We start from the raw sequence: 15,964 nt of genomic DNA, 5'->3' as shown, positions 1-15,964 counted from the left end.
AGACACTTCCTCTGAGCAGATTCCTCCAGCAACTTAGAGGATGGATTTCCAGCAAGAGCGCCAGGCACAAACCCTCCAGCAAGGTCTCAGTGCAGAGAGGGAGTGGCGGACTCTTCCACAGGTGTTCTACCTAAACTGCTTCTTACGTCTGCCATTCCTCTATTTTTTAGAGTTCTCTTCATTTCTTACTAGCCAATCTCTCATTATTCCAATCCCCTATTATATTAACAATTTTTTATATTAAACTTTCCCCATTCATATTACTGTGTGCCTTCTCTCTCCTGACCGGACCAGACTGAGACAAACTCCTAGGAGCAAAATAAAAATGAAGCACCTTCTTAATTTAAAGACATCTTATTGGGCACTTGACATAAAAAGCAATTTCTCACTGACAAAAACAAAAATGAAATATCATATTTTAAAAGATGGAAATACGGGGTGCCTGGATGGTTCAGTCAGTTAAGCCTCTGACTCTTGATTTCATCTCAGGTCATGATCTCATAGTTTATAAGTTTGAGTCCTGCATTGGGTCCCAAGCAGGCTCTGACGGTGTAGAGCCTGCTTGGGATTCTCTCTCTCTCTGCCCCTCTCCCCCATGCACACCTGCCTTTCCCTCTCTCTCTCTCTCTCTCTCTCTCTCTTTCATCTCTCTCAAAATAAATAAACTTAAAAAAATTTTTAATAAACAATAGAAATACTTGGGAATTAGATGGCTAAGAAAAATGAAAACCTATAAAGAGATTTGTCTTGTGCTTTTCTTTTGATCTAAACATTTCACATCATCACAATCACACTTGTTTACTTTGAGACGAGCAAGAATACATACATTTTATTATCTTAGGATAACATGCCCCAGGTACTTAAAACTTGGTTTATTCTAAAGTTAAATTCAGGGGAGTCATAGACAACCAAATGATTTGTAAGATCTGGGTTCCCTTCTGTCTTCTTTATGGAAACACCCATGATTTTATTACTCAAATGTTATCACTCTAGCAATAAATTCTAAAATAAAGGAGGTAATAAAGAAGACACTATACTAATTCTCCATAATTCTAACAGGACCAACATTTTATATATACCCTTAGGCTAAACAGGCAACGATAAAAATGCCCCATATGTCCAGCAACCTGTACCAATGGGATTTAGTCAAGTAATGATTACCTGCTTCAGAAATACTTTCCATCTAAGTAGCTTCTCAAGTGAGTTTTGCCAGCATTCTATTTGGAGTGAATATGAACTTTGTAAATGCTAAGAAATGGCCGATGGGATAATAATCACCCAAACTTCCTCTCTGTTAGAATTAAGACTACTTCTATTCCTAAGAATTTGGGGTCGCAGGGAAAGTGAGATTTCTTCAAAATTAAATGAGGGTTTTTTTCAAAGTTTTAAGACTTAGATATTATCTTTGTAATCAGATAGGCCAAGTTTAACCCCATTCTTAGCCTGCTGGATAACTCCGGACAAATGTTTTAACCTCTCCAAGTCCTAAGTTCTTCCCCTAGAACAGGAGGACAGCAATGCCTACAACAAAGGATGGTTGCAAGGATTAAATGACATAATGCGTGGAAGGCTGGCATCATACACAGCATTGCCACTGCCCAGGAAGGGAGAGTGACGGCCACTATCATTATTCTTGCTGAGATTTTATTACCTTTTTAACCTTATGAATTTCATGATCTCTTCTTTAAATAAGTATGTGTCAGAAGAAGATCCTATAATATCAATGTGTGTCTCGTAAAAATTAATCAGAACCTTAGGGTACCTCAAACTTACTTGTTCACATGCCGACTTAATATTTCTTTTCTCTCTGTTCCCCTTTCCTTTCAAAAGAAGTGTCTCCTTTCTAAGCTCAAAGTGAAGAGCAAGTGAATATTCTTCAAGAAGTCCTTTTACAAGCTTTTCATTGTTTGGGTGAGAACATTCTCGAGCATTTTTTATACAGACTGTGGTGACTTCACCATCCACTCTCTCCTGACACAAAACATGACATTTTTTCAATGTGCTCTCATAAAATCTGCTCCTTTTCAGGTAAAGGAATATATTTGTGTCAAGAACAAGGGTTTCTCCCCTCCTACTGGCCTCAGGTACTGAGGCCCCAGGAAACTCCAAGGAGTTTCTACATTTCTGGAGATGCCTTTTGGGGGGCTGGCTATTCCGCTTCTCCTCCCTGATAAAATTCCTGTTTTTTTCTAAAAGAGAACTTGCTTTTATCAGCAAAGATTCTTTGAGCCTGTGGATGTCCAGGAATGACCCTTGCACAGAGATTCTTCCATTGGGTTCCAAAGGACTGAAGGATAAAGTTGGGATTTTCCTCTTCAGGTCCATTACCAGACTTTCTAGCATGACTTGGCTCCGAAAAACAGAAAGATCGAGGATAGCTTTTACAGAGCTGAAGACCTAGAAATAAACAGAGAGAAGTTAAAACCGCACTGTCTCGTGGAGCGGACAGCATAAACACTTTTTCCGCCACTTTCTCCGTCTTTACAGCAGTTGCCCTAAACCAAACGCAGCCTGCCCAGCACGGACTCGTTTCTTGCACCACAGCCGCCCATCGAAGGATCCACAACCCCACCAAGGCCACAATGTTCTACTTGTGATTCACGGTCCCTCATTACATTTCCCAAAACAGATAGTCAAATATTTTTTAGAGGGGGAATGTTATTTGAAACAAAGTCTTAAGCAAAATCCATACACAGTTATGATGTTTAGACACACGCTGTTCTGGTTCTTCCTCCGAGTTAAGTTCATCAGATGACTGCCTAGAACCCTGAGTTTCTTAGTGAATAGTTTTAAACCAATGAATTTTAACTGTTTCCTCTTATTTCTACCTTTCCTTCCTCTTTGGAGCTCTTTTTTAATGTTCATTCTACTTGTTTTTTTTTTTTTTTCCCCTGCAAATGTCTTTAGGTAGATACCTGACATCCTCTATATGAACATAAAAACTCCTTGTCACTTTGCAAGCATCAAAAGGAACACACAGAAACATAAAACAGACAAGGCAATAAGCAAAACATTTCAAGACATAAGCTTGGCATTGAACACTCAGGCTCTCTTTCGTAGGAGGCATGAGATGAGAGCGCTCTGTGCATCCCGTGTGGGGAGCACACAGAGGAAACAGGATCCAGGACTGCCAGCCTCACACCTCACCTTGTCACTAAGACAAGAGACTGTGACTTGAGCAGGTCCAACCTTTTCTGCCGGAGAGTGTTTCTGTTTTCTGTTGACTTCCTCTGCACCTAAGCGGAAATACTGCCATCAGAAGTGTTTGCAGCGTGAGACGCTAATAATTGATTATTAGTAATAGAAATGTTCCAGTCTACTATCCAGCACGCCTATGATTTTTTTGTCATTTCTCCTCTAAATTCAATGTTTAAATAGTTTTTCCTTCTACATTAACAGATTAAAATTCATTTTATGTGTACATTTGATCTTATTTTTAAAAATGCACAAGTGTGTGTGTGTATGTATATATGGATGTATATATGAATAGAAAACAAAAACCTAAAAGTAAATCCTCCCTCTATTAATTATGGCCATAACAAAACTTCACCTTCTCAAATCCAGAACACCACACTGTCCTGGTTCTCTTCTAATTCACAGTCTCCTTTGCTAATTCTCCATCTCTTCCCATTCTCCAGATGTCGGCATGCCCCAGGCCCCAGGACATGTACCTCTTTACAAACACACCCCCAGCCCCAGACCGATCTCAACAATCCCACGGCTTTAGACACTATCTCTAAATGCATCATTTCTGGGACATCTGGGTGGCTCAGTCGGTTGAACATCCGACTTCGGCTCAGATCATGATCTTAAGGTTAGTGAGTTGGAGACCCACGCCAGGCTCTGTGCTGACAGCTCAGAGCCTGGAGCCTGCTTTAGATTCTGTGTCTCCCTCTCTTTCCCTGCCCCTCCCCCTCCCCTTCTCCTACTCACACTCTCTTTCTCTCTCTCAAAAATAAACATTAAAAAAAATTTTAATGTATCATTTCCAAATTCTCTTTGCCCTCCACTTTCCTCTGCCTGTGGAAATCTCCACTTCGTTATCCTAATAAACAAACATGTCAATGGCCAAAATTCAACTCGTGATAACTACTCCCCTTCCAAAAGCACTCTTCCTCCAGTGTTCCACATCTCAGACAATGACATCTAATCTGTCAGCAAATCCTGAATGGCCGCCAGTTCCCAGTCACCAGCCCTGTCACCACCCTAGTCTAAACCAGAGATGACAAGGAACTCCTGCCTGCCACGCGGCTGCCGGAGCCACCCCCGAAGAGAAGGCAGTCACATTTTATCACTCATCCGCCCAAAACCCACCGATGGCTTTCCATCTCACCCAGAACAAAATCCAGACGCGTTGCCTTGACCTACAGGCTGTTTAACATGACCTGGGCCCGGCCAGCCATCTGACCAGAGGTCCTTTCACTCCGCCCCGTGCTCACCACGCTCCAGCCACTCAGGCCACCTTGCTGTCTTTAAAATGCCCAGCATGTTACCCTCTCAGAAAATGTGTCCCAGTCCTTCCCTGAGCCTAGAATGTTCTTCCCCCTTATCTGCATGGGCCATTCCCTTAACACATTCAGGTCTCTGCTCAAAAGTCACCTAAAGAGAGCAGCACTTCCCCACCCACTCTGTCTAATAAAAGAGTACTCTCCATCACATTCTATCCCTTTATTCTATTTTATACTTTTTCATAGCACTCATATTATATGTAATATACACAAGTAAATAAATAAACATAAGTGAATAAAAATAAATATAAATATACAATGTATATTATATAAATATGATATGTGTGTACATACATTATATATTAATTAATATATTATACAAAGTAATTAACATTAGCTAGTTAATAAAGCACCCAACATATTATATATTCATTTAGCTGCTAGTTTATTATCTGTCCACTGGCACAGATGTAGATTTCATGAAAGAAAACATTTTGCCTGCTTGACTCATTGCCATATCCTGAAGGCCTAGAATGGTGCCTGGTAAATACTAAGCACTCCTAAATATTTGTTAACAAATGAATGAATGAGCCTTCCCTTTCTCTCTCTGAGTTATCAACTGAATATTTAAAATATTAACTTCCAGAGAATCAAAAATAATATAAAAACAGGAAGGGGGACAAAAACATAAGAGACTCAAATATGGAGAATAAACAGAGTTTCTAGAGGGGTTGTGGGAGGGGGGATGGGCTAACTGGGTAAGGGGCATTAAGGAATCTACTCGTGAAGTCATTGTTGCACTCACTATATGCTAACTAACTTGGATGTAAATTTTTTTTAAATAATTTAAAATTTTTTAAATAAAAATAAAATATTAACTTCCAAAAACAGTGCAATCCCCTGAAAGCAGCAACACGGAGCCCTTCCCACTATCCCTACCATCGTATCCCCATTGAGAAGGAACGACCTAACTATGTTGACAGATCAAGGTGCTATAATCTATGGTCTTGGGTCTCTCTAAGGCAGACCCTGTCTTCCCTCAGGCAAAGCAAGTTCTGCTCCTAACCCCATATGGTATTTTACCTCCAAGATGCTGGCATGGAGACTCCTCTTTCTTTGGCAATTTATTTTGCCAGTTACTAAGCTGTAAAGAAGGCGGCCCCTCTCCCTGAGGCTGGAGGGATGAACATGTTCTGCAGACCCAACCTCCTCACCTACGACAGGGACGGGCCACAGAGTGGCTCCTTCTGATACCAGATCCAAGCTACCCGTCCAATCCAACTTTCCCAGTAATAAAGGCGATGCTATATTAGAATATCCTTTTGTAGGTTTAAACAAAGAGAAGCAAATGACTATATTGCTGAAGCCACTTGTAAATTCAGAGTTATCTTATTTGTGAGATTAGCGATTTTGCAGGGCTCCACTTTTTTTCTGTATTTTACAAGTTTTTCTACAATGAATAGTATCACTTTTATCCCAAGATCTAGACAGATTCCAAATATAGAAAGAAGTCTTCAAGAATCTGGCAGTTGCTAGCAGCTTTATCATGAGCCATTTTCACATATACTCTTGTTAATGCAATATTGTACCAATTTTATATTCAGAATAGAAAAATGTTTTCAAAATGCTACTTTAAACTCTATCCATCCCACAAATCATTTTAATGAAATTCAATTCCTAATTTCATTACTGAAGTATTTCTAAGATTACACAATTTGATTTGGAAATACCTTTTATTTCTTCGAATGTCACATTTGCAACTCCCCTGCCCTTGGTTCTTGTTGGATACATCACATTTCCAATAACTCTGCCTTTATTCTTAGTATCTTGCAAGTGAGTTTCCACTACTGTGGACAGTAATTGAGCATTAAAAAGGCCAACCGGATGACCGGCAATGGCGACCGTTCTTTCAGAAGCCTTGGAGTCCTTGCCTTTCAAAACTGATGCCTGTAAGAAAAATAGTAGAAAATTCTTTAAATATAAAAATAAGATCCAACTTAATATAGCTATCATCACACACCAGTGGAAGAGAGGATATTTTATTCAATAAAGGTGCTGATTAGATACTTGAAAAAAAGAATAGAGCCTTGCCTCACAGCATATACCAATATAAACCCCACATGAACTTGAGGGGTACAATGTAAAAAGTGAACTCAATTTTTGTTATAAATGGAAAACATTGGTTAGTATTTGTCTAATTTTAGAAAGGTCTAAAAGTAATGGCAATCACAAAGGAAGAGATTGAGAAATACACATTGTAAAAATCTAAGTGTGAAAACAAGTCAAGCCATCCACAGAATATGGTAGTTTGGAAATAGCTGTATGTTTTCCCCATTGTACAGTCCAAAGCGCATAACCAGCTAGGAAACACATCCCCTACTTTTTTGGTCAGAATTAGAAAAAAAGCCCCCATAAAAAAAATAATAATAAAACCGTGACAGTAACGCTGGGGGTGCAGTGAAGTAAATCCGCCTTCAGGCACATCTCAACGACTGAAAGCACATACTAATGCAGACCCTGCCGCTACGCTGAGCACAGAAGACCCGCTGTCAGCAGACCCGTCCCAGAGCTCACCCTCTTCGAACTTCTTATATTATCCAGGTAATCGATTTCAATGCTTTAATTTGTTCCCCAGCCCATGTAGGGAAGCTAACCCATCAGCTGCTCCCAGTGCTTACATGGGAAGTCCAGCCTGATTATATCACAGCTCAGACTTAATCTGTCCTACATTACCCCCAGGGAAGACAGGATAGCTCATAAAGTTAACAGATCACAAAGATGTTTTGGACTGTCAGTTCAGAGGACTCTGTGCTCAGAATAGGACTTCACTGGGTGTAAGCCAGCTATATACGACCTCTCCAGTCAAGAAGACAGTTTAAGTCCATCCCAACATTACCTTAAAATGAGAGTAAAAGGACAAAAAAGAGAATAATCCCAATTAACCTGTTTCTGGAAGACTGAAAACATATAGAAGTATGACAAGGATAAGAGAGAGAAAAGGGGCCACGCCAGAACAAGGAAAGGGGGTGGCAGGGGAAAGGTGACAATAGAAATGATAAAAAGGACCAAAACCAGAAAGACTCATTGAAAAACTGGTGGCAAAACAACCTCTCCAGTTGTCTCTCCCCGTTCCTTACCCTCACTGTGTATACACACACACACACACATACACACACACACACACACACACACACACACACACACGACAGGGAAGGCAGCTGGGGAACAAACAACCTGTGGTAGGGGGTACTTAGATACTGTTTTACCTTAAGAAAACAACAACTGAATGATCACTTAGGGAGAATCCACCCTGCTGGTGTAGGGGCTGGCACCTAGGGCAAGTCGCCCTCCTTTCTGGCATTTGAAGGGACTCCAATCAAAGACCATAAGCAAACTGAAGTGCGGCATGATTTGAGGTAATTTATACAGTACCAAAAAATATATAAGGTAATCAATTGACCCAGCTGCTGGGAACATTTGCCTGTCAAATGGAAAAAAGAAAAATACACATGACATCCGACAAAAAGGAGAAAAAGTAATCACAGCACACTACTAGGTGCTGCTATAAACAGTATTTACCATTTGCTTAATAAAGTAACAACTCCCATTGGTTTTTAAACCAACTTTAGATTAATTTTGTTAAGTCTCTGAAATACTAACATTTAAGGATGACTACAGAATAAAATGGAAACATTCAACCCTGTCAATATAAGAATAAAGGCTGAACTAACAAGTTGAGAAAAAAATAATCTCCTCTTACATTACAGAAAGCATGTCATACTATCAAAATTTTAAGACTTACATTTTTCAAAAATATGCCATAGGACAAATTTAAATAACATTAAAACTTTGAAACTTGAAAGGTAGGAAAAAGGTAGAGTTACTTAAGTGAAATCCTCATTTATCATAGAAAGAATTCAACAGAAAATGACTAAAGTCAATGATGACTGCCCCCAGAATATATAGTCTCTCAACATTTCTTTGGTATTTCAGCTAGCAGTTGTTAAAACCAGGTGGCAAGGGTGCCTAGGTGGCTCAGTCAGTTAAGCATCTGACTTCAGCTCAGATCGTGATCTCACCACTTATGAGTTTGCATCTCGCATCGGGCTCTGGGCTGACAGCTCAGATCCTGGAACCTGCTTTAGATTCTCTCTCCCTCTCTCTCTGCCCCTCCTCCACTCATGTTTTGCCTCTCTATCTGTCTCAAAAATAAATAATAAACATTTTTTAAAAAGGCATTAAAATCAGGTGGCAAAAATGTACCTGTCTGATGAAAAAGTGTTTTTAAGTTCACAGTGCACAGTTGAATTCCTTAGACTATGTAGTGCCTTGACAATTAACAAATACAATAATACAACTACAGTCACTATAATACAGTAATACCAAATACAGTTAATCAGTTAACAAAAACAGTAATAATTAAGCATGTGTTCTATGTCTGGCAATACTATGGGTACCATAGATGACACCTACAAAGAAATAAAATATATCCCTTGCCCTGAAATCCGATTCCCCCATAAAAATTTACTGAGCTTTAGTATGTGGGGATAGGCCTTAGGATTGTCAACATTTAAAATAAGGGCTTCTACCTTAGGGATGAGATAGGGATGAGAGAGAAAGGCAGACACATAAATACATTTCAACAGAGCTTGGTAGGCACAAAAAAGGAGACCTATTTCTCTATTAGGGTAAACAGACGATTTGAGAAGGATATAAGACCACACAAAATAAAATGCTAAAATATACATTAAATGCCATCCAGGATTAAGAAGCAAGATTAATTCTGGCTAAGGCAGTCAAAGAAGGCTTCATTAAAGAAAAGCCTTGAAGGCTGAGGTCAAATTTTAATTAATGGTCAAATTTAATTAAAAATGCAAAAGAAGAGTTTGCAACAATAGCAAAGGGACAGAAGGATAGGGGATGAAAGTGGCTCATGTTGAGACATGTAAAACAAAGGGAGTGTCTCATAAAAATGAAACTCATAACAGTTTAATGAGTATGTTACAAAAGACACTTTTAATGGAGGAAAACATAGTTTCTTCAAATATTCACAACTAGCTTGCACAGGAAATAGTAAAAATACATGTTTCTCCATCCTACTCCCAACTGGGATGATATAATTATCCTAAAATAGTTCTTCCCTGAAGAGGAAAAGAAATGACAAGTGATTTTTCAGGAATTCTGCTTCACAGGAGATTTATCTTTCTACAACACTGGCTCTAATAGTTCACACCAACATCAAAGGTGACATGGCTACTAAATTAGCTTCCTTTTTGCCTTTCATCAATGTCAAAGAAAAACTTTCAATTAAATTTAAATTCAGAAAATCTTACTCCACCTGTGCCCTCATCAATACTAATACCGTTATTTCTTTATTCGCATGTCTGTATTTAATTTATCTTTGAAATTAAAGGAACTTCTCCCTGACGACTATTAATCTCTTCTATCCAGCATTAAGAAAAAGAGATGTCCTGAAAACAGCTCTTACAAGTGTTACCACAGAGATACAGGATTTTGAAACAAGAGCAGCATTTTGGCCAAGAAGTGTTAGGGTGATGACATTTTCTCCTGTCAATGATATATTTTAAGACACTTCCAACCACAGTGTCAGAAAGCAAGGAGATAGAAAAAGTTTCTTGTGCTTTTGTAAGGAAGGCACTAGACAGAAATAATTAGATTCATCCCCTGTACTCATGTGTATTTCTTTCTTAAAAACCAGTTGTTTACTTTCATTGACATTGCCTTTACTGCTCCCAAAAAACAAAATCATACTGGAATCTAGCAACTGCGTTGGCATTTCTGGGAACCTAACAACTAAAGGCCCTGACACTGCGTTCAAGCGCTTCATGGCAAGAACACGGAGGGCTCAATCTTGAACTTGCTAACTGTTCTTGCTAGCCAGCACAGATGGCAAAAACACAGAGCCCTTTGTGCCTGGAAAAAGAACTAAGGCCACAAGAGAGAATTCCCACTAATGCAGACAAGACATCAGGATGCCTTCCCAACTTGAGTCCTTGGCTCGAATCCTTCTTGCTGGCCCTTTACAAAAGGAAACAGCGGCCTCTATTTCTGGGTAATTTTCTCCGCTCTTGTTCCCCAAGGAGTGGGAGGAGTGGGAGGCAACAGTTAAGCCCAAACACAGCCTGTGAGGCGACTCCTCAACCAGACAGCTGTGTCCCTGATCACCAGACACTGGGTGTGGAAGGTGGCCGTGGCGTTCTGTCCCTTTGGAGTTGTGCCTCTCTCGCACGGCCTGCTACATGAACTTCAAGCGCGCGCTACGCTGCCACAAGAGCAAGTGCAGAAAAGTCAGGGGCAGGTTTGCCGTCGGGTTGGCCTCCGTGGCAGGTGGCTGGCTCTCCGCCAGCAAAGGGCCAATCCGAGAGCCGCGGGCGACAGCCCCGCACCCCCGCCCGCCCGGCTCCGTGTGCTCCCGGGGCACCGTGGTAACGGGACGGGAACGACCCTGACCAGCAAAAGCCAGAAAAAAAGGAACTTGCCATGGCGGAGAAGAGGCGCGCCTTCCGCTGCCTGCAGGGCCCACGTCTAGCAGAGCGCTGGCCGGCAGACGGGTTTTGCTTTCAGTTCTTTGTTGACGCTGGCTTGAGGATGTGAAAAAAGAACTGCCCCTCCACCCGCGCCGCCGCTCTGCGCCTCCTGGCCTCCGGGCGGAAGCGCAGACCCGGGATGGCTGCTGCCTCTCAGTTCCGCAGCTTTTGAAACCACGCTGGAGAGGGGCCGGAAGGAATCCCGGCAGTACGTTACGTCGGGGCTTCTCTGGCTGCTGTGTCTGTCCCGTGCTCGGTGGAATCTGGACCGCCCTTTCCGCGCCCCCAGCCCCCATCTCGTGCGACTCTTCCCACCACACCTGTTTCTCCTGCCAGCCCAGGGCCAGTCGCGCGGCGGCCAGGTGCAAGGGGCAGGGTCGAAAATCGATCGGTCCCTATCAACCTAGAGCTCACCTTTCGGACTTCAGAGTCTGGAACGTGGGGAGACGCGAGAAATCTACATACATGGCTTCAAAGTCAAAAAGAGCATGAAGAAGGGCTAATGGCTGACAAATACAGAGAAGAGCAGTTCCACTCCTAAGAAATACAAATTGAAATTATAATGAGATCTATGGTGTCCACTATGAGGTTGGTAACAATTAAAAAGTGCAGTAATAACCCAGTGTTAGCCAAAGAGTGAGGAAGCATCCGTGCTGCTGCAAACATAGGCGCAAACATTTCTAAGGATTTTGGCCTCTTTCCAAATGTAAAAGTGAAAAGTGGGGGAAATGCACATATTCTTACACTTAGCAATTGGTTGTACTTTCAGAACTGAAATTATAGCGCACAAGTGTAAGTAAGATATTGCACACAAATTTCAATTGTGCGTTGTTTATGTGTAATTTTGTTTGCTTATTCACTCCAGGGGTACCTGGGTGGCTCAGTCAGTTAAGTGTCCCACTTTGAATTAAGTTATAATCTCACAGTTCCTGAGTTCAAACCCTGCCTGGGGCTTTGAGCTGACAGCTCCTAGCCAGGAGCCTGCTTCCGAAGTCTCTTCCCCCTCCCCCTCCTCTCGGGCTCTCTCAAAAATAAATAAATAAGCATTTTTTAAAGAAAGTTTTTTCACTCAGTTAATCCATGAATAGAGCTATTTATTATATAGCCTCTGGCACATCTGGAAAGCCTAAGGCTATGAAGACTTTAAAACAGAATGAAGCAGATTTTATCTTCAGATTCCTATTCCTGAATATCTAATAAGCATGTGAAATTTAACAAAGCCAACTAAGACTCTCCTTCTACCTTTTCTTCTGTCTCAGTAAATAGTAGAAATACCTACACAAAAGACCAGGCTCGTGACTCACTTGTCTGCAGTGACTTCTCTTTTCCTAAACTCTGTTACTACCCGGCATAGCCACATACTCTCTGCAAACCCACCTTCAACCAGCCAGATCAAGTTCTCATCCTGCCTTGTTCTCTTCCAATTCATTCTGGATACCACATATTGGCTGACTTTCTTAAATGTAAATCAGGTTTGTTCCCCGATTAAACACTTGATTGTTTTCCCATTGCACTTTATTTCCTCTTTTAATACTGTACGTTTGTTTTATTTTTTATTACTTTTTTTTCTTTTAATTCCCATTGCACTTCAATTAAAATGTACATTTCTCACCAAGAAACCAAAATGGCCTTGATCTGCTTTCTCTGGCCAGGTCCCCAGCACTGACCTCACTCCCTCTGTTCTGACCACACAGCAAAGCCAACCAGCTTGGGGTCATTGCTTGGTCTTGGTTCTTTGTCGAGGCCTGGATAGCTCCTCCCTGATCTTTACTTGCTGTGACTAGAGCCTTAGCTCAAATATCCCCTCTTCAGGAAGCTGTTTCTGATCACCCAGAGTAAATTTGTGTCTCCCCCTGCCCCCAGCCCCTGTGAATTGTTACTCCATCGCCCTGTGATTCCCTCTTAATAGCATCACCACTTCCTAAAAATATCTTCATATATTTATTTTTTTCTCACTTGTCTCCTCCCACATGGTAGCCACAGTACTGCTCACCAATGTGCTTGTTCTCAATTCAGGTACCTGGAGGGATTGCCCTTCCTCACCCTTTGATTTAGGCGTAGTTATATCATTCATTCCACCACTGAAAGTGAGAAGAACTGACTGGTCTCATGTTTGGGTGGGAATATTCCACTGCCAGCACAAGAGGCTCCAATGTTATCTTTTTGGCCTTGGTGCTCACAGAAGAATGCATTGGAGGAAATGGGCACCACCGAGCCAATAAACAGAACATAGTTGCACTAGAAAGTTGCCTGGACCTGTAACAAAACTTATGTGAGTAAGAAATAAAACTTTGATGTTTTAAGCCACTGAGGTTTTTTTCAGCACTATCACCTAATACCCTCTGTTTTCCACGAGAATACAAGAGCACCATGAAAATTTTTGCAGATTACACATCTAATAAAAGATATGTATTAACAATATACAAAGAACTCTTACAATGCAAAAATAAGAAGACAGCCCACTTTAAAAATGGACAAAAAATTGAGTAGACATCTTTTCAAAGATGCATACATGGATAATATGAATATGAAAATATACTGAACATTATTAGTCATTAAAAAAATGTAAATCCACAATGAGATAACACTCCCTACTGACTAAGATGGCTATAATCAAAAAGACAAATAATAACATGTTGTCAAGAATGTGGAGAAATGAGAACTCTCTTATTTTGCAGGTAGGAAAGTCAAATGTTACAGCTATCCTTTAAAACAGTTTAGCAGTTTCTCGAAAAGTTAAGCATAAATACCTATGACCAAGAAATTTCACTCCTAGATAACTACCCAAGAGAAATGAAAACATATGTCCAAACTAAAACTGCAAGTGTTCAGAACAACAATTATATATAATAACCAAGAAGTAGAAATACTCTATATGACCATCAATTGCTTGAAGGTTAAACAAAATGCAGTATATATAATGTAGTACTACTCAGCAATAAAAAGGAATGAAATACTAATACGATACAAAGATGAAACTCAAAGACATCATGTTAAATGAAAAAAAAAACAGACACAAAAGGTCATCATATATTGTGTAATTCTGTTTAAGCAGAAAAGACAAACATATGAAGAAAGAAAGTAATAAGGAATACTTTAGGCTGGAGGTGGAAACGAAGATTGACTAAATGGATAGAAGCACCATGATCCAAGTTGGGACCCTCTCCAGGGAATAATGAGAGATCCAGGATTAGAGTCAGGAATGCAGGTCAACCCCCGTGTGCCATGGAACCTGACTTGGAATGACCCTTAACTTTGCATGTTCCAAATATTCAACGTGTACTTGCTGACAGGGTTCAAGAAAATGCTATCCCAGTGTATGGCATCTTGGCATATTGAACATTTCAAACTGAAAGAATAAGAGACGTAACATGAGCAAGAAGGATTTTCTGACATTCCCCCTGAAGCAGATCATAAAACCCCCAACGTGGTTTATGTAACCCGGATACCTCCCTGCATCCAGAAGAAAGGCGTATCCTTACCCTCAAAGACAAAGGGACATGAAAAGGAATTTGAATGAACAGCCCTTATTTACTACACTTAGCCAACACTCTTGGTCCTCTCCTCTTCGACTTTTTATGACTTTATACACTTCATGAACTTTAGCATAAAAAGACATAGGTTTAATAACTTCCTTGGATCTTCATCTCCTTCTGAAGGCTCCTGTATCACATAACATTTATATTAAATACATTTCTGTGCTTTTCTCCTGTTAATCAGTTTTTGTCAGTTTAATTTCCAGATCTAGCCAGGGACTCTAGGAGCACTGAAAAAAAAAACTTTTTCCTCCCCTAAAGTGCCAAACAATTCTTGAGGAAGCTTGACTCCAAATGTGGCCACAATAATTCTAGCAGCTTATTTCTGAAATTGAATCCAAAAAAATATTTTAATCCCTTACAGCCCCAGTTCTGGGGCCTTCCATCTCACTGTACTTTTTTCTGAATCATAGCTTAAGTAAAAACAAATTGGCTGACATTTTCCTAGATATTTTTAATTCGTGGTACCAAAAAACAAAAACAAAACCCATTACTGATATTTCACCTCTATCTTGCTAATTATCTAATATCAAAAGATGTGGCATACATTGTGAAAATTTCTAAAAACAGCATAAAAAGAAAATCACTTTTAAAGGATTTCAGGGCTGAATGGGAGCAAGGAAACAATCCTTTTTACACTTTTAATAAAAGTAGAGACAAATGCCTGCATTTCTTGAAAGCAATTAAAGCCATACACATCAGGATGCTTAAAAGAATATATATCCTTCACCCTATGAACCTAGTAATTATCACCTCGAAATAGGATCAGAATGGCAGAAAAAGATTTATATTACAAGATATAAAAGGACTTATATACATCATAGCACTTATAAATGTGAAAAACTAGAAACAATCTTAATATCCTACAATAGGGAAATAGTAACCCTAGAAATAGGGTATGCTCACAAAATAAAATGTGATATATGGTTGGGAAAACAATTGGAAAGGAGGACATAAAAATATTCTTATGTGGGTGTGAATTTTTGACAATTTTTATTATCTTCATTATACTTTGTGTTTCTTTCAAGAATGAGCATCCTTTTTCTTGCAATACCAACCAGATATCATTAATGTCATTCACTGTGCAGTTTTGGCTTTCTGCCTTCCAAGTATATGATAGGATTGTACATCCAAGCTCCTTTACGGTTGGGTGCGGCCATATACTTAGTTGTGGTTGTGAATGAAACGGACATTCTGGACCAAGAATTTAATTACCACTTCAAGACCCTTCAAAGCTCTTTTCCTCTGGCATGACATCCAGCAATAAAGATGGTGGCTGTCATTAGCTTGGGTCCCTGAGTGTTTACCATGAGCATTCTTTTTGTTGACGCATCATAGACAGGTAGCATAAGCAAGGAGTAAAAGTTGGTGCTTTGGTCTCTGAAATTTAGAGATAATTTGGCACATGAGTATCATGTAATCTATTCTGATT

At 40.1% G+C, this 15,964-nt stretch overlaps 1 protein-coding gene across 2 annotated transcripts; it reads right to left on the bottom strand.

Annotated features, from left to right (window-relative positions):
• Window positions 1-797: 797 nt before the first annotated feature.
• On the bottom strand, window positions 798-11,658 carry RBM43 (RNA binding motif protein 43). Of its 2 annotated transcripts, none has more exons than XM_029933005.1 (4): window positions 11,411-11,658; window positions 6,179-6,395; window positions 3,148-3,236; window positions 798-2,397 (listed from the first exon to the last, which is right to left on the bottom strand). In XM_029933005.1, the coding sequence occupies exons 2-4, from the start codon at window positions 6,237-6,239 to the stop codon at window positions 1,648-1,650; spliced, it is 900 nt and encodes a 299-aa protein (XP_029788865.1). In that variant the 5' UTR covers window positions 6,240-6,395; window positions 11,411-11,658; the 3' UTR covers window positions 798-1,647. The 2 variants fall into 2 exon arrangements, with proteins under 2 accessions (XP_029788865.1, XP_029788864.1); XM_029933004.1 differs by lacking the exon at window positions 11,411-11,658 and adding an exon at window positions 10,949-11,051.
• Window positions 11,659-15,964: the final 4,306 nt, after the last annotated feature.

This window comes from Suricata suricatta, chromosome 3 (genome assembly GCF_006229205.1).
Source record: "Suricata suricatta isolate VVHF042 chromosome 3, meerkat_22Aug2017_6uvM2_HiC, whole genome shotgun sequence".
In the NCBI taxonomy this organism is placed as follows: Eukaryota; Metazoa; Chordata; class Mammalia; order Carnivora; family Herpestidae; genus Suricata; species Suricata suricatta.
The sequence above is the reverse complement of the archived record's forward strand: the minus strand, read 5'-3'. Positions and strand labels throughout refer to the sequence as shown.